Source organism: Coregonus clupeaformis, chromosome 15, assembly GCF_020615455.1.
Source record: "Coregonus clupeaformis isolate EN_2021a chromosome 15, ASM2061545v1, whole genome shotgun sequence".
Taxonomy (NCBI): Eukaryota; Metazoa; Chordata; class Actinopteri; order Salmoniformes; family Salmonidae; genus Coregonus; species Coregonus clupeaformis.
The window spans coordinates 46,942,507-46,964,138 of record NC_059206.1 but is presented as its reverse complement, the minus strand read 5'-3'; the positions used below and the strand labels follow the sequence as shown (position 1 = coordinate 46,964,138).

Below are 21,632 nucleotides of genomic sequence, written 5' to 3'. Positions count from 1 at the left end.
CACCGATCACTGCACCTGTACACAGCCCATCTGTAATTAGCCCACCCAACTACCTCATCCCCATATTGTTATTTTCATTGTTATTTATTTTGCTCATTTGCACCCCAGTATCTCTATTTGCACATCATCTTCTGCACATCTATCACTCCAGTGTTAATACTAAATTGTAATTATTTTGCACTATGGCCTATTTATTGCCTTACCTCTACATTTGCACACACTGTATATAGATTTTCTATTGTGTTATTGACTGTACGTTTTGTTTATTCCATATGTAACTCTGTGTTGTTGTTGTTTTTATCGCACTGCTTTGCTTTATCTTGGCCAGGTCGCAGTTGTAAATGAGAACTTATTCTCAACTTGCTTACCTGGTTAAATAAAGGTGAAATAAAAATAAAAATAAATAAAATCTGTTTCAAAGGAGTTAAACCCACATGAAATAAAGTCTAGGATTTCTAACTTCTTTTTTTTATTTTTCATTTAACCTTTATTTAACTAGGCAAGTCAGTTAAGAACAAATTCTTATTTACAATGATGGCCTACCCCGGCCAAACCTGGACAACACTGGGCCAATTGTGCGCCGCCCTATGGAACTCCCAATCACAGCCGGATTGTGATGCAGCCTGGAATCGAACCAGGGTCTGTAGTGACGCCTCTAGCACTAAGATGCAGTGCCTTAGACCGCTGCGACACTCGGGAGCGGTCTAAGGCACTTGAATGAATTCAATTTCGAGTGATGTGCTTGGCAGAATTCTTCTGGGGCAACTTGGCTCACAGTTTAGACTTCGTTACAGATGAATTTATATTGGTTAAAAGCCTTGCCTAAGGGCACACCATTAGTATGCCCCATCTGTCTTCACCAACATATTTTTTAGAACATCTACTGGTATAGCAGATGGGGAACAGAGGGAGGATGAGTGGAACCCATTGATCTGCACAGTTTGTTCTGCCTTGCTCAAGAGCATATGAAGCAGCTTTTAATCTATTTACAAAAACCTTTATAGGGTGTAAGGAAGAGGGAGACGAGGTTAAAGGGTATTACCTAATATCTTTATTAAAGAGGTTATTCCACGTATCTGATGAAGAGGGTGATGAACAGACAGCCAATTAGAGACATTGCTGATGCTGAGAGGACCACCACAATCACACTTCCTGCCATGTTAACCAATGCCCCCAGTCCCGCCCCAACGATGATCTGAGCCAGCTGCACCATACATGTGAGTGCTGCACAATCCACGCCGGTGCCTCGATCCTGTCCTGCATGATTCCCTTTCCCCATCTTCCTCTGCACCTGGTGGGGGGATGGGAGACGTTACATTTTTAACAGTATTATGTCACAACAGGAAGAATCCATTTTAGAAATGCTACTTACTGTATAACAAACACACTCTCATACTCTCATACTCGCACACACACACACACACACACACAACAAAATGTATTCATGACAAAACGAATTCACAGTCCACCCACTATAAAACATGTTGTGAAAGAACATGTGGTAAAACTAAAGGAAATATAACCCATTGTGACACAGTACAAGAACTTGACAAGCTGTGGAAGTATTTTGTGAACATTGCCTAGTAAGCAGAATTACAAGCAATGCTTCAGCTCCAAATCAATAAACTAGTTAACACAAATCCCCTTCAGGTCCTGCTCTATAGGGAGTAAATATATTGATAACACAATGGATTACCAGGAAATGGAGCTGAAACAAGATTAGATGTTTGGTTTGATATAAACCAGTGTACTTTACTAACCTATCAGAGGGAAATAGTGGAAAAACAGACATGAACATGATATGAAGGAAAAGTACATTGGTGTGAAAAACTTTTGCTTTGTGAGTTGGGGACGTTGTTGGAATATTCCATCTGTTTGATTATTCAGTATGTCTTTCCCCAACTCATGGGGAAAGCAGCGATTTAGGGATTATATGTTCTGAAATGAATCAGCCCCGTGCATTGGCAGACTGGACTACAGTTAGTAATTTGGGGGCTTTATTGCTGAAAAGTATGTTCTCATGTGGGTAACATATTACTTGTCTATACCTTTCCTTTTTTGGGGGGGATAAAATGTGCATTTCATCAATCTAAATGATTTGGAGCAAATGTATTTCCCCATGTCCTGTGTTTATAGAATATATGTCTACTATTTTCACAATTAACCATGGAGCGCTGTCCAGAAATGCCCTTACTGAAGGTGACAGAAAGTGTTGAATCCAAAGTGAAGTGCAGATTGGCTAAACTGAATCTCATTAATCACTTTTTTCCATCCAAAGCCAAGCCTTTCCCTACTTACATACTGAAAGGGTGTTCACTGCTTAGCCAAAACACTAACAGCACTATGTCTAAGCGAGGTCTGTTGTGCATCAGCGTTATGGAAAGGAACACGTTGTCCAACAGGTGTTTGGGATGCGTGTCTGTTGTGAAGGGCACACCTGCGCTTAGCATGGGGCCCATGCTGACCAACACAGCGTTTACCACTCAACGTTGACAGGCTCAACAGATAGCGGTGATCTATGGCCTGGCTAATAGTCATGCTCATGGGGAGTGGGGAGATGGGGGTTGGGAGGACAGAAGGTCACCCATCTGAGGGGAAGTGTAATGTAATCACTAGCAGCTCTAGTGATACACTTGGGTCCACTCTGTCATCTCACTGTATTAAGACACATTTGGATGGCACTCCTCACCACTCATTGTCTTATAATACACTCTTCTTTGGAGGGGTGATGGTTATTGATTTAGACAGTTTGGGAATACATTCTAAAGAAATGCGGGTACAAAGTTATTTGCCCTGAATGATATTCAAGTATTCCAGAGAAAGCAACCTACAGTGGGATTACATTTGCAATTTGAATTACAAGAGACTTATGACACTCACGTTGGACAGAAAACAGAATATAGACGAAATCAAGAAAGTAACTCTACACCTTCATGAAAGGGAAAAGGGGAGCTCACCTGTGATACATGACATGGTGAGCATTCCAGTTTAAAAGGGCAGCTGCGCATCACTCCATGTATGAGCTACAGACAGGTGGTGGATGAGGTTCCGCAACTACTACACATTATTAGCTTTTAATGTAAGCTGCTACAGCCTCAGAATGTACAATCCACTATCAGTTCCAGCTATCTGAGGTGTGAGAAAGTAGCCTGGTCCCAGATCTGTTGGTGCGGTCTTGCCAACTCCTATGGTCATTGTAGTTGGACAAACAGATCTGGGACCAGGCTATGAGAGAGAGGGTACTGACCTCCTCCTCGCGGTGGTACTCTGAGATGAGATTGAAGGGGATGGTGTACAAGGTGCTGGACATGACTCCGAAGACACTGCACAGGATGAGGGTGGTGATAATGTTGGGGAACAGGCCGATAAGACTGGTGCCCAGACCAAACACAAAGTATCCCACGAAGTAGAGCCCCTTCAGACCGATGTAGGGCAGCAGCAGCCTCTGGACATCTGTAGACACATCAGAGAGAGATGGAAGGAGGGGAGGGTGGAGAGAGGGTGGGAGGGAGAGCGAGAGAGAGAGAGAAAGAGAGAGAGAGAGATTTCAGCTTTACACAGTATGTGGACTGGTACTGCCAATGAAGCCTTTTTTGTTACATTATATGAATCTCCTGAGTGGCGCAGTGGTCTAAGGCACTGCATCGCAGTGCTAACTGTGCCACTAGAGATCCTGGTTCGAATCCAGGCTCTGTCGCCGCCGGGCGCGACCGGGAGACTCATGGGCGGCGCACAATTGGCCCAGCGTCGTCCAGGGTAGGGGAGGGAATGGCCGGCAGGGATGTAGCTCAGTTGATAGAGGGTGGGTTTGATTCCCACGGGGGGCCAGTATAAAAAAATATATATATGTATTCACTAACTGTAAGTCGCTCTGGATAAGAGCGTCTGCTAAATGACAAAAATGTAAAATATACTACTGGGTATAAGAACACGTAACGTCCAAGAAGACTGCAGGTATAATTAAGTGAGGGACAATCAACGAGGGGCTATGAGCTCTATGGAAAATAATGAACGACGTGGAAGGTGTGTTCCACGACACCTAGCAGAGTGGAACTGACCTTCCACGGAGATGCATTATTTTCCAGAGAACGCATAGAGCCCCGAGTTGATTATCCCTTTTATACCATGGCTATAATTTAACACATTTGCCGCTAGAAATGTGTTCATTTGCAGGTAGAAATGTGTTCAACATCCACTAAAGTAGCTAGCAAGTTTACTAGATAGCTACAGAAGTTGCTTTAGTAACCAAACAAACAGACTGGCTAGTTAAGCTAACCAAACCATCAGTCCTAGCTTGCTATTATTAAAATCGAATTCAACAATGCCAATAATGTTTTCAATTCAACTTTTGCTTTCAAAAGCAGCTCAAACATAGAACATGTTAGAATAAACCATAGCCATTGAATTCTACCGTGCAAATATACCGTGCTTAATAGGGAAATAATGCACACTCTAGAATGCCCTTCAAGCCAATCAGAAACAAGTATTCAACAATGCTATGGTATAAGCAATATTATAAACTGGGTGGTTTGAGCCCTGAATGCTGATTGGCTGAAAGCCGTGGTACATCAGACCGTATACAGTGCTTTGCAAAAGTATTCATCCCCCTTGGCATTTTTCCTATTTTGTTGCATTACAACCTGTAATTTAAATGGATTTCTATTTGGATTTTATGTAATGGACATACACAAAGTAGTCCAAATTGGTGAAGTGAAATGAAAAAAATAACTTTTTTCAAAAAATTCTAAAAAATAAATAACGGAAAAGTGGTGTGTGCACATGTATTCACCCCCTTTGCTATGAAGCCCCTAAATAAGGTCTGGTGCAACCAATTACCTTCAGAAGTCACATAATTAGTTAAATAAAGTCCACCTGTGTGCAATCTAAGTGTCACAAGATCTGTCACATGATCTCAGTATATATACAGTGGGGAGAACAAGTATTTGATACACTGCCGATTTTGCAGGTTTTCCTACTTACAAAGCATGTAGAGGTCTGTAATTTTTATCATAGGTACACTTCAACTGTGAGAGACGGAATCTAAAACAAAAATTCAGAAAAACACATTGTATGATTTTTAAGTAATGAATTTACATTTTATTGCATGACATAAGTATTTGATCACCTACCAACCAGTAAGAATTCCGGCTCTCACAGACCTGTTAGTTTTTTCTTTAAGAAGGCCTCCTGTTCTCCACTCATTACCTGTATTAACTGCACCTGTTTGAACTCGTTACCTGTATAAAAAACACCTGTCCACACACTCAATCAAACAGACTCCAACCTCTTCACAATGGCCAAGACCAGAGAGCTGTGTAAGGACATCAGGGATAAAATTGTAGACCTGCACAAGGCTGGGATGGGCTACAGGACAATAGGCAAGCAGCTTGGTGAAAAGGCAACAACTGTTGGTGCAATTATTAGAAAATGGAAGAAGTTCAAGATGACGGTCAATCACCTTCGGTCTGGGGCTCCATGCAAGATCTCACCTCGTGGGGAATCAATGATCATGAGGAAGGTGAGGGATCAGCCCAGAACTACACGGCAGGACCTGGTCAATGACCTGAAGAGAGCTGGGACCACAGTCTCAAAGAAAACCATTAGTAACACATTACACCTTCATGGTTTAAAATCCTGCAGCGCATGCAAGGTCCCCCTGCTCAAGCCAGCACATGTCCAGGCCCGTCTGAAGTTTGCCAATGACCATCTGGATGATCCAGAGGAGGAATGGGAGAAGGTAATGTGATCTGATGAGACAAAAATAGAGCTTTTTGGTCTAAACTCCACTCGCCGTGTTTGGAGGAAGAAGAAGGATGAGTACAACCCCAAGAACACCATCCCAACCGTGAAGCATGGAGGTGGAAACATAATTCTTTGGGGATGCTTTTCTGCAAAGGGGACAGGACGACTGCACCGTATTGAGGGGAGGATGGATGGGGCCATGTATCGCGAGATCTTGGCCAACAACCTCCTTCCCTCAGTAAGAGCATTGAAGATGGGTCGTGGCTGGGTCTTCCAGCATGACAACGACCTGAAACACACAGCCAGGGCAACTAAGGAGTGGCTCCGTAAGAAGCATCTCAAGGTCCTGGAGTGGCCTAGCCAGTCTCCAGACCTGAACCCAATAGAAAATCTTTGGAGGGATCTGAAAGTCCATATTGCCAAGCGAAGACCTGAAACCTGAAGGATCTGGAGAAGGTCTGAATGGAGGAGTGGGCCAAAATCCCTGCTGCAGTGTGTGCAAACCTGGTCAAGACCTACAGGAAACGTATGATCTCTGTAATTGCAAACAAAGGTTTCTGTATTAAGTTCTGCTTTTCTGATGTATCAAATACTTATGTCATGCAATAAAATGCAAATTAATTACTTAAAAATCATACAATGTGATTTTCTGGATTTTTGTTTTAGATTCCGTCTCTCACAGTTGAAGTGTACCTATGGTAAAAAATTACAGACCTCTACATGCTTTGTAAGTAGGGAAACCTGCAAAATCGGCAGTGTATCAAATACTTGTTCTCCCCACTGTATATACACCTGTTCTGAAAGGCCCCAGAGTCTGCAACACAACTAAGCAAGCGGCACCATGAAGACCAAGGAGCTCTCCAAACAGGTCAGGGACAATGTTGTGGAAAAGTACAGATCAGGGTTGGGTTATAAAAAGTATCAGAAACTTTTAACGTCCCACAGAGCACCATTAAATCCATTATTAAAAAATGGAAAGAATATGGCACCACAACAAATCTGCCAAGAGAGGGCCGCCCACCAAAACTCACGGACCAGGCAAGGAGGGCATTAATCAGAGAGGCAACAAAGAGACCAAAGATAACCCTGATGGAGCTGCAAAGCTCCACAGCAGAGATGGGAGTATCTGTCCAAAGGACCACTTTAAGCCGTACACTCCACAGAGCTGGGCTTTACGGAAGAGTGGCCAGAAAAAAGCCATTGCTTACAGAAAAAAATAAGCAAACACGTTTGGTGTTCGCCAAAAGGCATGTGAAAGACTCCCCAAACATATGGAAGAAGGTACTCTGGTCAGATGAGACTAAAATTGAGCTTTTTGGTCATCAAGCAAAACACTGTCTGGCGCAAACCCAACACCTCTCATCACCCCGAGAACACCATCCCCACAGTGAAGCATGGTAGTGGCAGCATCATGCTGTGGGGATGTTTTTGCATCGGCAGGGACTGGGAAACTGGTCAGAATTGAAGGAATGATGGATGGCGCTAAATACAGGGAAATTCTTGAGGGAAACCTGTTTCAGTCTTCCAGAGATTTGCGACTGGGACGGAGGTTCACCTTCCAGCAGGACAATGACTCTAAGCATACTGCTAAAGCAACACTTGAGTGGTTTAAGGGGAAACATTTAAATGTCTTGGAATGGCCTAGTCAAAGCCCAGACCTCAATCCAATTGAGAATCTGTGGAATGACTTAAAGATTGCTGTACACCAGCGGAACCCATCCAACTTGAAGGAGCTGGAGCAGTTTTGCCTTGAAGAATGGGCAAAAATCCCAGTGGCTAGATGTGCCAAGCTTATAGAGACATACCCCAAGAGACTTGCAGCTGTAATTGCTACAAAAGGTGGCTTTACAAAGCCACCTTTTTTATTTTTTGTCTTATTTCCTGTTTGTTTCACAAAAAAAATTATTTTGCATCTTCAAAGTGGTAGGCATGTTGTGTAAATCAAATGATACAAACCCCCCAAAAAATCAATTTTAATTCCAGGTTGTAAGGCAACAAAATAGGAAAAATGCCAAGAGGGTGAATACTTTCGCAAGCCACTGTACCATGGGTATGACAAAGCATGTATTTTTACATGCTCAAATTACGTTGGTAACCAGTTTATAATAGCAATAAGGCACCTCTGGGGTTTGTGGTACTGTATATGGCCAATATACCATGGTTAAGGGCTGTATCCAGGCACTTGCGTCGTGCATAAGAACCCCTCTGGCCTTATTGCTCAAATACACGAGAGGCCATGTGTTCTGACATTTTTATCATGGCTGTGAGATGGTCATAGCCACGAGGCAAAGCCGAGTTTATTATTTATTAACGGGTTACCAGCATTAAAAAGCAAGATTCTTTCCCAAACCATACATTTTTCAACAAAACGTGATGCTACATTCACTAACACTGGTTGTCAAGTGCAATTTTAGGCGTTCTCTGGTCAATTTTAGGCATTGTCTGCCATGTAAAGCAAAACTAACTAAGCGCTGGTTGATAGCTCCAGAACTTTGCAGGTTGCTATAGCAAACAAAAATGGTAGCTATGGAGGCTTTTCGCTGCTTGCTAGCTAGCCAACTACACAGAACACTCACTTCAAACTGAAGTTGAAAACACAGCAAACTAGCTGCATTTCGTTTCATTTGACATGTTTTTCTATTGACATTTCTTTGTATATATACATTACCAGTCCAAAGTTTGGACACACCTACTAATTCAAAGGGTTTTCTTTATTTTTACTATTTTCTACATTGTAGAATAATAGTGAAGACATCAAAATTATGAAATAACACATATGAAATCATGTAGTAACCAAAAAAGATTATTCAAAGTAGCCACCCTTTGCCTTGATGACAGCTTTGCACACTCTTGGCATTCTCTCAACCAGCTTCATGAGGTAGTCACCTTGAATGCATTTGAATTAACAGGTGTGCATTGTTAAAAGTTAATTTGTGGAATTTCTTTCCTTCTTAATGCGTTTGAGCCAATCAGTTGTGTTGTGACAAGGTAGGGTTGGTGTAAAGAAGATAGCTCTATTTGGTAAAAGACCAAGTCCATATTATGGCAAGAACAGCTCAAATAAGCAAAGAGAAACGACAAGTTTGCAATGACTCCAACCAAACACTTAGTGTAGTTGTTGATCAGTCTCTCATGTCGCTGTGGAGGAATTTTGGTCCACTCTTCCATGCAGAACTGCTTTAACTCAGCGACATTTGTGGGTTTTCAAGCATGAACTTTTTGCTTTAAGTCCTGCCACAACATCTCAATTGGGATTAGGTCTGGACTTGGACTAGGCCATTCCAAAACTTCAAATGTGTTGTTTTTAGCCATTTTCATATAGTCTTGATTGTGTGTTTTGGATCATTGTTTTGCTGCATGACCCAGCTGCGGTTCAGCTTCAGCTCACAGACGGATGGCCTGACATTCTCCAGTAGAATTCTCTGATATAACACAAAATGTATGGTTCCTTCTATTAAGGCAAGTCGTCCAGGTCCTGAGGCAGCAAAGAATCCCCAAACAATCACACTACCACCACCATGCTTGACCGTTGGTATAAGGTTCTTACTGTGGAATACAATGTTTGATTTTCGCCAGGCATAATGGGACCCATGTCATCTAAAAAATTATACTTTCAACTCATTTGTCCATAGAACATTCTCCAAGAGTCTTGAAGATCATCCAGGTGCTTTTTGGCAAACTTGAGTCAACTTTTTGTATGAGATGGGTCTTATTATGGGTTATTTGTAAACTCAGGTTCCCTATCTAATATTAGGTTTTGGTTGAAGATCTGATAGCATTCAGTATCAAAAATATGCAAAAATAGAGAAAATCTGAAAGGGGGCAAATACTTTTTCACAGCACTGTATACCCTTGAGCTAAATCACGTGTTGTGGACATTAGCTGACTCCGATAATGTTTGCTGCGACACGACTTACAGGAGTAAAGAGCAGAGGAGATGGCGTTGATACAGAGACCCCAGCATCCAATCTCCACCCCCCTCTCATACCGCTCGTAGGCTGTGGAGTTATGGTCCGCATACGGGTTGCCCTTATACACAATCTGTCAACACACACAATCAACTCAACCATTATTACACACAAGTTATGACCAAGTATGATAATTATGATAATTACATACACCCCCACAAATAATCAATAAAAGTGGTGGTATGGGTGTTGAGGATTGAGATAAAAACTAGTGCCTGCATGAAGTGATGGATGATGATGATGTATTTGCTTTATAGCGCATGTACTGTACAGTAGCTTGTAACAGTTAACAAGCTCCATCCCATTTGTTATTATTTAGCCACCAAAGCCTGTATCAACAACATAAACCATCTCTGTGCCACAGCTGTCTATTGATACAGACAAAGCAGGGTTTGTTCACGCCTGGCATGCTGCTCAATCTGCCTTCAACCACTAAATCACCATGACCACTGTGTAACTGCAGCCTGTGTGAGTGCTTGTAGCATCCAGATCAGCCGTGATCATTATAAAGGCCATCTGTCATTACAGACCAATTCATCTGAGCACACAGAACCAATCAGCTAAGGCTGTGACAAGAGACTACCCACCAATCAGAGTATTTTGTGATGGTGCTAAACCAATAGAGAGGAAGCCTATTAATGAACACAATGACGAACATCTTGCTATCGCCTAATGTTAAAGATGACATTAGAATGTAAATTGAGTGAAAAGATTCACTTCTCTAATGGCCAGTGTCAAATAAGTGTAATCATTAGTAGTGCATGAGTGATAGCATTAGTTTGACGTTTAATGGTAGCTACATAGAATGAACAACCCACTCCTCCCGCCTCACACTCAGACACACACTCTCACTCCACCTCCCTCTCCTTCTCTCTCTCTTCCTCTTCTCACCTGTCCCATGAAGTCTGTGAAGAAGAGCATGTTGCAGAGGAAGGCGGTCCAACCCAACAGGTGACTGACGCAGAGACAGCGGTAATGACTAGGCATGTTAATCATGGCCAGGAGACATGACTTCAGAGTCATCCTCTTCTGCTGCAGTATAGAGAAACACACAGGGTTAGGTCATGAGACTTCAGAAGGACTCACACAGGAACAGCAGGGGGTCAGTAGAAATCAAGTTTTAATAAGGCAAGAACAGAGGGAATTTAAAAAGAACGAGGAACAGTCAGGGGTCAGATAAGGATAAAGAGAGGTCAGATGAAGGCTACTAGCTAATGACAGATACACTGGCCTTATCCTGTAAAAATCCTGTTTTAACAAGTCAGGAACAGAGGGAATAAAACAAAGAACAAGGGATTAAAGAAATGGGTGAAATAGAATGTACTGTAATATAGTAACTAATGTTCTGTAGGATTTAAAGCTATTTTATACTGTGTAAGTGTACACAGTGTGGCATGACAAAATACATAAACTCATGTTATTATCCCAAACTAAATTCCCCATAAACGTTTTCTATGAATTCTGTAAAGTGGCTGTACCCACCGAAATAGAATATGAAAATCTATGGTTGCACCAAAGTACCCTGTCTGACTACTGTGATAATAGAGGACCCTCGCCTGCTAGAATAGTATCATCTAAGAATATACAGTAATCATTTCCTGTCTCTTTTCATAAAATGTTGAATAACTGAAAAGTCAGTCATAATTCCTTTCCAGCAATAGTAACACGCTGGGCATAAATACAGTCATTACATTTCCATTGTCATGGTGCTGAATGAATTGTTAAATATGTGTCACTTTCAGAGCACTGGTTTGAATGGCTGGATGAGCCTTAGAGATCATGTAATTCATTTAATTCCAGGGGCTGAGCTACCTATAGCACAGTACAGTATAATGATGAATTTCTCGTGTAAGGTGACATTACAACCTTTTAGTGGGTGTTTTACACTCTAGCCAGGCCAGATGAATGCCTGGTCTCATCAGCGTCAAGGTAACCATGCATGTAATCCAGCTGACGCCGGTAACTAACACCTGTTTCCTCCATTAACACTGGGTTTGGGAACAGACAAACACAAGTCATTATTTCTTGCTTCTTTAAATAACTACATGACTGTTGTCCTCTAACAATCCTCCTATCTCCAACTCCCTCTTCTCTATCCACTATCCTCTATCCACGCCACATATGGAAATTATACACATTGAAATACTGCAAAATTCTAATTATGTGGTTACTATGGCAATGCCTGGGGAGTGGTCACCACTGCCACACACCAGAGCAGTGCTACACCATAGAGACATGAAAGCACATATCTCACACAACGATGCCACATTTGGCTAAGGACACAGACCACTCACAATGGTCCAAAGAGAGATACGCCCACCCAGACTGTTTGCGTAGTCTAATGTTGAGAGTATTGACACACAATGGCTTTATAAATGACTTGTGCTCATAGCTTAAAGCTCTAACATTCATTTTGCGTTATCAGTATACAACAGAGTCATTGTTACTACTACATAAGTACTTTACATAATTCCCAGGCTTTAACCTATCAAAGAGTAGCCTAAAGTCTGGAGCCTGGGGGTCAGGGCCTGCGTGTGAGCAGCGTTTAGTGAGACTCGTGTCAGAAAACACAAAGGTCACACTATACTGTGTAAATAGTATATAATACATATCTCCTCACGAGTAAATCAAGAGCTTTTACCCAAGGAGATACTCGAGAGGTAGTCACCTCTTTTTAAGTGCCATAGAAGTGCCATGAGATATGAACATAAAACACTAAATCACAGCACGTATACTGCAGTGTACATCAAGATTACTCTACAGTGTGATCACATTCTTCTTAGTAAACACTGATGTCTTTCAAGGGATTTGACATTTCATTAGTGTGTGTAGTTTCATAGACCAATCTCTTTGTTTTGTTACCTGTAAAACACAGTATTGGTATCAAAGTCAGGATCTCATAGAGAATGTCAGCCAGAGTAGACTCCATGGTATGTCTTTGACATACCTCTTTGTTGGGTTGCTTGGCACTGGATGTGACGGAATTGGCTTCCCCCAGGGCAGAGAATGAACGAGGCCGGAGGTCTGGCTCCGACTCTTGCGACATGGATCCATGCAAGGATCCATAGCCACCACTGCTGCTGTGTGTGCTGATGAGGAGGAGGGCATTGGGGTTCAACGTATCCAAGTTAATGTCCTTGGCTAGGGGTGTCTCTGGGATGCTGAAGAGATGCACGATGAGGAATACCGTCCAGGTCAGAGCAGAGAAGAAGTAGATGACCTGGTACTCTGACCCCAGCAGTCGGCCCAGGGACGAGTGACCCCAGTCCATGGCTCCCACGAGGTACCCGAAGGCACCCCCAAGCCCTGCAACAGACAACAAGCACAATAGATATTGGTTAAGAGGTCAGGTGGTGGGGGCCCTAGGCCATTGGTCATAGCAGAGTCATCAGATATCATCTGAACATAAAGAAAAACATGTAATCATTTGGAGGCTGCTTATATTTGTCCCAAGTATGTATCATACACGTGTGAATTGGAAATGTCTTTTTTGCATATGTCAACTCCCCGAGACAGCCTCTGGGAGTGGGATCACGGCTAGGATCTTAAAATTAGGATTAAGTGTCTTGCTCAAGGGCACATCGGCAGATTATTCACCTTTGTTGGTTCTGGATTCGAACTAGTAACCTTTCTGTTACTGGCCCAATGTTACAGGAGGGGGTCGCAGTTCCGGAGCGACCCACTAGGTGTCATCCTCCGACAACCTTAGGCACCTCCTCACTCACAGTCTGGACTAATCAGTATCATATTGGTGTCACCTGTGTCTACCTGTTCACCTATGTATTTATGCCCTCACTTCCCTGTGTTCCCTTGCTCAGTTTTCTCTGTTAGTTTCTCTATGTCCAGCAGTACTACTCAGTGTCTGATCAGAGACCTATGTACAGGTACTTGAGAAGTGTTCTCCCTGTTTCGTTATTTGTTTCAGTCTTAGGTAGTAGTCCTCCCGAGTGGCGCAGTGGTCTAAGGCACTGCATCGCAGTGCTAGCTGTGCCACTAGAGATCCTGGTTCGAATCCAGGCTCTGTCGTAGCCGGCCGCGACCGGGAGACCCCTGGGGCGGCGCACAATTGGCCCAGGGTAAGGGAGGGAATGTAGCTCAGTTGGTAGAGCATGGCGTTTGCAACGCCAGGGTTGTGGGTTCGATTCCCACAGGGTCCAGTATGCACTCACTAACTGTAAGTCGCTCTGGATAAGAGCGTCTGCTAAATGACTAAAATGTAGTATTTTGGCTGTCAGCCGGTTTTTGGAGACTTATTTGCTCCGCTTTCCTTTTATGGTGATAAGTCTGTTATTTTGTATTTTGGCTTCGGGACCACCAGTAAAGAGCCTTGTTTCACCATCTCTGCCTACTGCCGCCATTTTGCTTGTGGTGGTTTTGAATTTTCCCAGGAAGATAATGTGGGCTGTATTTAATAAATACAAGGTCTGATTGATAAAATAATGCTTCTTGCATCTGAATTTAAAGCTCATGTCACAATGTAACGTTGAGGCTGGGTGATCTCAGAGAAGCTGGGAGTAATGTTGTGATAAATGAGTTTTGTCACGTAGTACGATCCTCCACACAGATAAGTGGCTTGTTCTGTCAGACATATCCCTATAATCTGGACATACTACTGTATGTTCCCTCAATTCTTACACCAGCACCCTACATTGAGAAGCCTGTAACACAAACTTCTCATAAATTATGCAGCAATTTTGAGTATGTCTAACTAGGATTTTACATCAACTGTCTGTCTGCATTAAGTCTGGACGTATGTTCCCTAAATTCTTCATCCTGCATCCTACAATGAGATACCTGCATGTAACTGAAACAATCAGTCATCAATTATGCATTGAGTTTGAAAACCTCAAACTAGGATTTCACGTCACTGCACTACTCCCTGACTATTATAACAAATAGCCTCTCTAGAGCCATATAAAGAAAATTATATGGCAGGCTATATTTGTATGTATACTGTATATCTCTGGTCCCCTCCTTCCATTATTGTAAATGATATGTTATTGCAGAGAAACTAGTCAAACGTTATACTTTATTTTGTATCTATCCATAGAAGCGGTTTGGAAACAGTCTGCATCTGTGTTATTGGTTGGATATACACAGTGAGTTAGAAAGGACATTGAACCAAAGACCATGAAAACCATTAACATTCTACATGCTCAGACAGCTAATCTCTAAAAACATCCAGCTATGTAAACAACTCTAGCTCTAAAAGAATAATCAATACATACTTCAAAGCATATCTTGGACATGGCATGTTTCAACAATTGTCATATCAAATATTTTGGGATTTCTGTATTTTCATGCATTTATCCACTAATTCCCGCTCAGCCCAGTCAAAACTGTTCGCTGCTCTGGCACCCCAATGGTGGAACAAGCTCCCTCACGACGCCAGGACAGCGGAGTCACTCACCACCTTCCGGAGACATTTGAAACCCCACCTCTTTAAAGAATACCTGGGATAGGATAAAGTAATCCTTCCACCCCCCAAAAAAAAAAAAAAAAAAGTGTAAAGTGGTTATCCCACTGGCTATAGGGTGAATGCACCAATTTGTAAGTCGCTCTGGATAAGAGCGTCTGCTAAATGACGTAAATGTGCCCTTGAGCAAGGCACTTAACCCTAATTGCTCCTGTAAGTCGCTCTGGATAAGAGCGTCTGCTAAATGACTAACGATGAGACAGCCTATAGGGAGGAGGTCAGAGATCTGGCCGTGTGGTGCCAGGACAACAACCTCTCCCTCAACGTGACCAAGACAAAGGAGATGATTGTGGACTACAGTAAAAAAAAGAGGACTGAGCACGCCCCCATTCTCATCGACGGGGCTGTAGTGGAACAGGTTGAGAGCTTCAAGTTCCTTGGTGTCCACATCACCAACGAACTATCATGGTCCAAACACACCAAGACAGTCGTGAAGAGGGCACGACAAAGCCTATTCCCCCTCAGGAGACTAAAAAGATTTGGCATGGGTCCTCAGATCCTCAAAAATTCTACAGCTGCACCATCGAGAGCATCCTGACTGGTTGCATCACCGCCTGGTATGGCAACTGCTTGGCCTCTGACCGCAAGGCACTACAGAGGGTAGTGCGTACGGCCCAGTACATCACTGGGGCAAAGCTCCCTGCCATTCAGGACCTCTATACCAGGCGGTGTCAGAGGAAGGCCCTCAAAATTGTCAAAGACTCCAGCCACCCTAGTCATAGACTGTTCTCTCTGCTACCGCACGGCAAGCGGTACCGGAGTGCCAAGTCTAGGTCCAAAAGACTTCTCAACAGCTTCTACCCCCAAGCCATAAGACTCCTGAACAGCTAATCATGGCTACACGGACTATTTGCACTGCCCCCCCCACCCCCATCCTTTTTACGCTGCTGCTACTCTGTTAAGTATTTATGCATAGTCACTTTAACTCTACCCACATGTACATATTACCTCAACTACCTCAACTAGCCGGTGCCCCCGCACATTGACTCTGCAACGGTACCCCCCTGTATATATAGCCTCCCTACTGTCACTTTATTTTACTGTATATATAGCCTCCCTACTGTCACTTTATTTTACTTCTGCTCTTTTTTTCTCAACACTTTTTTTGTTGTTGTTTTATTCTTACTTTTTTTGTTTAAAGTAAATGCACTGTTGGTTAAGGGCTGTAAGTAAGCATTTCACTGTAATGTCTGCACCTGTTGTATTCGGCGCATGTGACCAATAAAATTTGATTTGATTTTGATTTGATTTAAAATGTAAATGTAAATTGACTCTCGAGTTCATCACCTCTAAATTCACAGGCTAGTAACATTTTGTGAGTTGTGAGGGTAGTCAAAATTCAGTTTGGGGCGTTTTTTATGTTCAGGGCGTGTGACTGCTAAGCTAATAAACAGTACAAAAGAGAAATATCATAACAGCCAACTCTTGTGTATCAAGAAACACACACATTCCTCCACATACCAGGGCTACGGTGAATAGCAGGTCTCTCTCTCTCAGCTCCAACTCATGACTCCAACACATGACTGAGTATCTGCTGGATTAGGACCTACTGAACAAGCTCACACCACTCTGTGCCGGCTTCCCTTGCCATCAGCTGAGTCCACGCACTCGCTCGCTAGTACACTTGAAAACTTACTCACGCGCTTGTTGACTGACTGACTGACTCACTCACTCACTGTGCGAGCTCTGAGGGCCAGGCTCCAGGTTACTAAACAGCCACTTAAAAGCACAGAGCATACTGAGAGGTATTTACATCACATGTGAATATGCACTCGGTGCTGCAGGGACCCTCTCCTCCCCACACCCAGACATGCACTCTGCATACTGTCAGAGATCCCAATCCGGCTGCCTCATGACTAAAATAACTTAATATAAAGGAGTGGAGATTGGGAGGCCAGTTCTTATTCCATAACAATCACATTAACTACATGATAACTAAACACTGAAAATATACATATAATATAAATATAAAAGCAAACCTATATCAACAAAGACAGCAAATAAGCAATGAATCTCCACATTTGCCTACCAATTTGAATTTCTATATTCCACAAGCATAAAAGTAAGAGCCTATCAATCAAACAATATTGAATCTGACTAGTGGGAGGGAGGTTATATCATATTTTTCTTACCTGTGAGAAGGGCATGGTAGTGCAGTCCTCTTTCCTTGTCTGTGTACGAGCAGACGTCAAAGAGGTAGGCCTTGACTGGCCCATCGATGAAGTCTGCTGCAAAGTCAAATAGCACCACTCCAAACATGACTATGACGATGGCCCATATCCTCTTCAATGACCTATCCTGTACTAACACTGCAAAATAGGAGAAAGACAGGAGTTTACTTGAAGTTATGGTTTCAGTCTGTCAGATTTTTCACTCATTACTACAACTAGTTCCACTTTCAATAACAGATAGTTCTGAAAGCTTTTTGTGTTTGTTTAGGATGGGGCATAGCAGCTGAATAATTTAAGTTTGCCTTAAGAGGTACATCTTTCGCTCAGCAATTACCTTCAAGACAGACACTGTCCCAGCTGACATTTACAGACGTGATGAGACATATTTTCCAGGGCTTCTGAGATAAACAGTGAGTCAGTGGATTTGTTTACAACTTGATCAAACACATTTGATCATATAGTTTCAGTACATTGATACTTACGGTTTCATCAAGAGCATGATCGATGGGGGCTAATACAATCATACATTCACCACATAGCAAGGAATAGCATGTTTGAAACCACATTCCTTTTGTTCAACACAATGCAAGGGCAGTTTGAAAGGCAAATGTATTTGTTTTTGCCTTTAAAAAGAAAAGAAACTCAAACTGAAACAAAACACATTGCCAGCACGGCTCTGTCTGGCTAGAAAAACAACTCCTACTTAATTGTATGTTAATATCCCCAATCTGACACTCTGTATAAACATGTGTATTGGTAATAATAATAATATGCCATTTAGCAGTCGCTTTTATCCAAAGCGATTTACAGTCATACGTGCATACATTTTTTTGTGTATGGGTGGTCCCGGGGATCGAACCCACTACCTTGGCGTTACAAGCGCCGTGCTCTACCAGCTGAGCTACAGAGGACCACCACAGTAGTTATCTAGTGTTGATGCTCATCAAAAAGAGATACTGTAGCAAATCAATCAGAATAATTGTCATAATTATGTTGTGCACACAGCGGAGCACAAATAAACAGAATTATGTCCTTTATCTTGAGAGAGAAACATTTGGCTGACAGATTGTAGCAGAATTAAAACCTACACAGCCGTATAAATTTGGGTGATTACTAATCCCATTACAAATCCCAGTTGGGTGTTGTGTTGCAGTCTCATTAGGAATGCCGGATGTATTGAGGCCTACGTTTTGATCTCAGAGAAATTCAAGAACTTTCCTCAAAGCTTAGTTCTATCCATTGTAGGAAACACAATATACTGTACTGTACTGTACTGTACTGTACACTACAGTAGCTAACACCCAGTGTGTGCATTATGATTATGTCACAGATCCTGTTTTACTATTTACTACAGTGTTGAAGAATGGAGATACTAATCTTAACAAAAGTACTGTAAGTGGTCACACTTTGTATTGTACAGTATTATTACAGAGAAGGTTAAATCCGGCATAACTGAAAACTATTTTGAGGATATCAACCCACAATGAAGGCATTCACTGAAAACAAAAAGTTAGGTTGTCAGATCAATGTACAATACTGCTGCAAAAGGAAATCCAATCCAAGCCCTTATGGAGTGAATGCATTTAGATATTGTAGTATTATTCTACTTTAATTTATCCTTTTCAATCCACAAGCACAGCTCAACTACTTAAAAGTATTTGAAATATGTATTTGACCCAGTAAGCTCAAATTCATGGACGTGAAAATTAACAACATGAACAAGAGTAGATATAACAGTTTCTGAAAAGAGGTATGGGCCAAACATGTATACTGAACAAAAATATAAACTCAACATGCAACAATTTAAAAGATTTTACTGAGTTATAGTTCATATCAGGAAATAAATTCATTAGGCCCTAATGTATGGATTTCACATGACTGGGAATACAGATACGCATCTGTTGGTCACAGATACCTTTAAAAAAATGTCAAATTACCATCGATAAAATGCAATTGTGTTCGTTGTCCGTAGCTTATGCCTGCCCACACCATAACTCCATCGCCACCATGGGGCACTCTGTTCACAACGTTGACATCAGCAAACCGCTCGCCCACACGACGCCACACACGTGGTCTGCGGTTGTGAGACAGGTTGGAGGTACTGCCAAATTCTTTAAAATGACGTTGGCTGATGGTAGGGAAATGAACATTCAATTCTCTGGCAACAGCTCTGGTAGACATTCCTGCAGTCAGCATGCCAATTGCATGCTCCCTCAAAACTTGCGACATCGGTGGCATTGTGTTGTGTGACAAAACTGTACATTTTAGAGTGGCCTTTTATTGTCCCCAGCACAAGGTGCACCTGTGTAATGAACATGCTGTTTAATCAGCTTCTTGATATGCCACACCTGTCAGGTGGATGGAGTATCTTGGCAAGGAGAAATGCTCACTAACAGGGATGTAAACAAATTTGTGCACAAACTTTGAGAGAAATAAGCTTTTTGTGCATATGGAACATTTCTGGGATCTTTTATTTCATCTCATGAAACATGGGACCAACACTTTACATGTTGCGTTTATATTGTTGTTCAGTGTACGTCTCAGTATTTGCAGAGGTGTAAAGATATGCCATATCTCTTTCATTTCTGTTCTTTGCAGATGATGATAGTTAGTTTTCCCTTGAGAATCCAGATCCTCTCAGGATTGTGTTCAGTACTCAGAGTAAGGTTTCAATAATTGCTGTTGTTCAAGGCCTGCATTTAAGCTTGTCATTTTTGGAATAATTGCTGAACATCTTGTGCAATCAACTTGGTGAAGGGAAACAGTCCAGTCAAAATAATAGGAACATTTGACCCTTCTGTCTAGACACACTAAGACACCTTCTCATTAATGGTTATGAAACACATTCAACTGCCAGACAAACACACTAAATTATGTAGTAATATGTGTATGTAAATATGTAATACTTTCATTCTTCGTTTTCAGTTATTACCCTCTTCTGGCAGCTGTTAATTAGTTTGACCATCTCAGACTGTGTAAATATGTGCCCACTAGACACGGAATCTAGCAAGATAATCTGGTGTTCAGACAATTTAATTAGCAGTTTGAGTTCAGAGCATGACACCCTCATGTTTCTCTTAGGGTAGGGGTGGCTCGGGCAGGGCTTTAAAACCCATATTTACATTTTCTATTAACATTGAAACAGCCCATTAACTAAGCACAAGTTTAAATTAAATATATTACGTATGTTACAGTGAAAATATTTTGGTTTCTCATATCCAAGCTGCCCAACTATTGAAAAAACATAGACTAGTTCTCACGTACCTTGTAGAACACTATGCCTGATAGCAATGGGCTCTTACCTGATATGACTGCATCTCCATTTAGAAACAAGGTAAGGCCCATGAGCATCATAATCCCCAGTGCGAGGATGTAGGGCCTCCGTCGGCCCCACGGGGACCTGCAGTAGTCGCTGGCCGAGCCGATGATGGGTTGCAGCAGAAAGCCCAGGATGGGGCTGATCAGCCACACAAGGCTGTACAAGCTCTGAGGGAGTCCCACACTGAGCAGCACCGGTGTGACGAAGGCTGCCTCCACCGCATAGCAAAATTCCCTTCCAAACATGACCATGCCATGCAGCAACAGCCTTCCCCGAGAGCGCCTGGGAAGCTCCACCACCCCAAACACAACGGGCTCCATATTGTCCAAGTAGTTCTCCTTCGTAGACTCCCTACAGTCCACACTCCCCATTGAGTAACAGTCCAGACCTGTGATGTGTGTTCCGGGCTCCGGAAGCCTGCATGGCTGGGGTTGGTCCCCTGTGAGGAAGGACATAGCTACTGGGGGAGACGGAGGGTGTATGGGTGTAGCTCTCAGCCCGCTTGTCAATGGCAAACAGCCCAATCTCTGCTTCTTGGCTCCAGCTAATTCTCTACTGCATAGTTGAGCAATGAGTCCAAGTAGCCACAAGTCCTGATCTGAGGCGAGGAGAGGAGAGGCTGAGGAGATGGGAGGAGAGATGGGGTGTGGCTGTTGGTTTGATTTAGATGAATGTTTCAACTTTTAGTTTTTTTTTTAAAGCACGTGACTAAGATTATGGCTTTTAACCCCATCTCACAACACTACATTCCTTTCCATCAAAACTATTCCTGGAATAATTTGGAGTTCCATGAAATTATCACTTGATTACCAGAAATTCAGTAGTCCCAACAGAGAGAGAGAATTGGATGACAGGAGAATGACAAGAGATGAATTTACAACTCTGCTAAAGCATGTTACATTGCATGTGTATCTGAATCCTTGCTTTCCTGTTTTTATGCAGTTCGCTCACAAGGG

The 21,632-nt window shown here is 42.4% G+C and overlaps 1 protein-coding gene across 3 annotated transcripts; it reads right to left on the bottom strand.

Annotated features, from left to right (window-relative positions):
• Positions 1-997: 997 nt before the first annotated feature.
• Positions 998-21,561, bottom strand: LOC121582209 (membrane-associated transporter protein). 3 transcript variants are annotated; one of them, XM_041897863.2, is made up of 7 exons: positions 20,660-21,561; positions 17,319-17,495; positions 12,658-13,016; positions 10,602-10,742; positions 9,660-9,783; positions 3,248-3,453; positions 998-1,285 (listed from the first exon to the last, which is right to left on the bottom strand). In XM_041897863.2, the coding sequence occupies exons 1-7, from the start codon at positions 21,129-21,131 to the stop codon at positions 1,064-1,066; spliced, it is 1,701 nt and encodes a 566-aa protein (XP_041753797.1). In that variant the 5' UTR covers positions 21,132-21,561; the 3' UTR covers positions 998-1,063. The 3 variants fall into 3 exon arrangements, with proteins under 3 accessions (XP_041753797.1, XP_041753796.1, XP_041753795.1); XM_041897862.2 differs by having other exon boundaries at positions 999-1,291; positions 10,602-10,739; XM_041897861.2 differs by having other exon boundaries at positions 1,002-1,291.
• Positions 21,562-21,632: the final 71 nt, after the last annotated feature.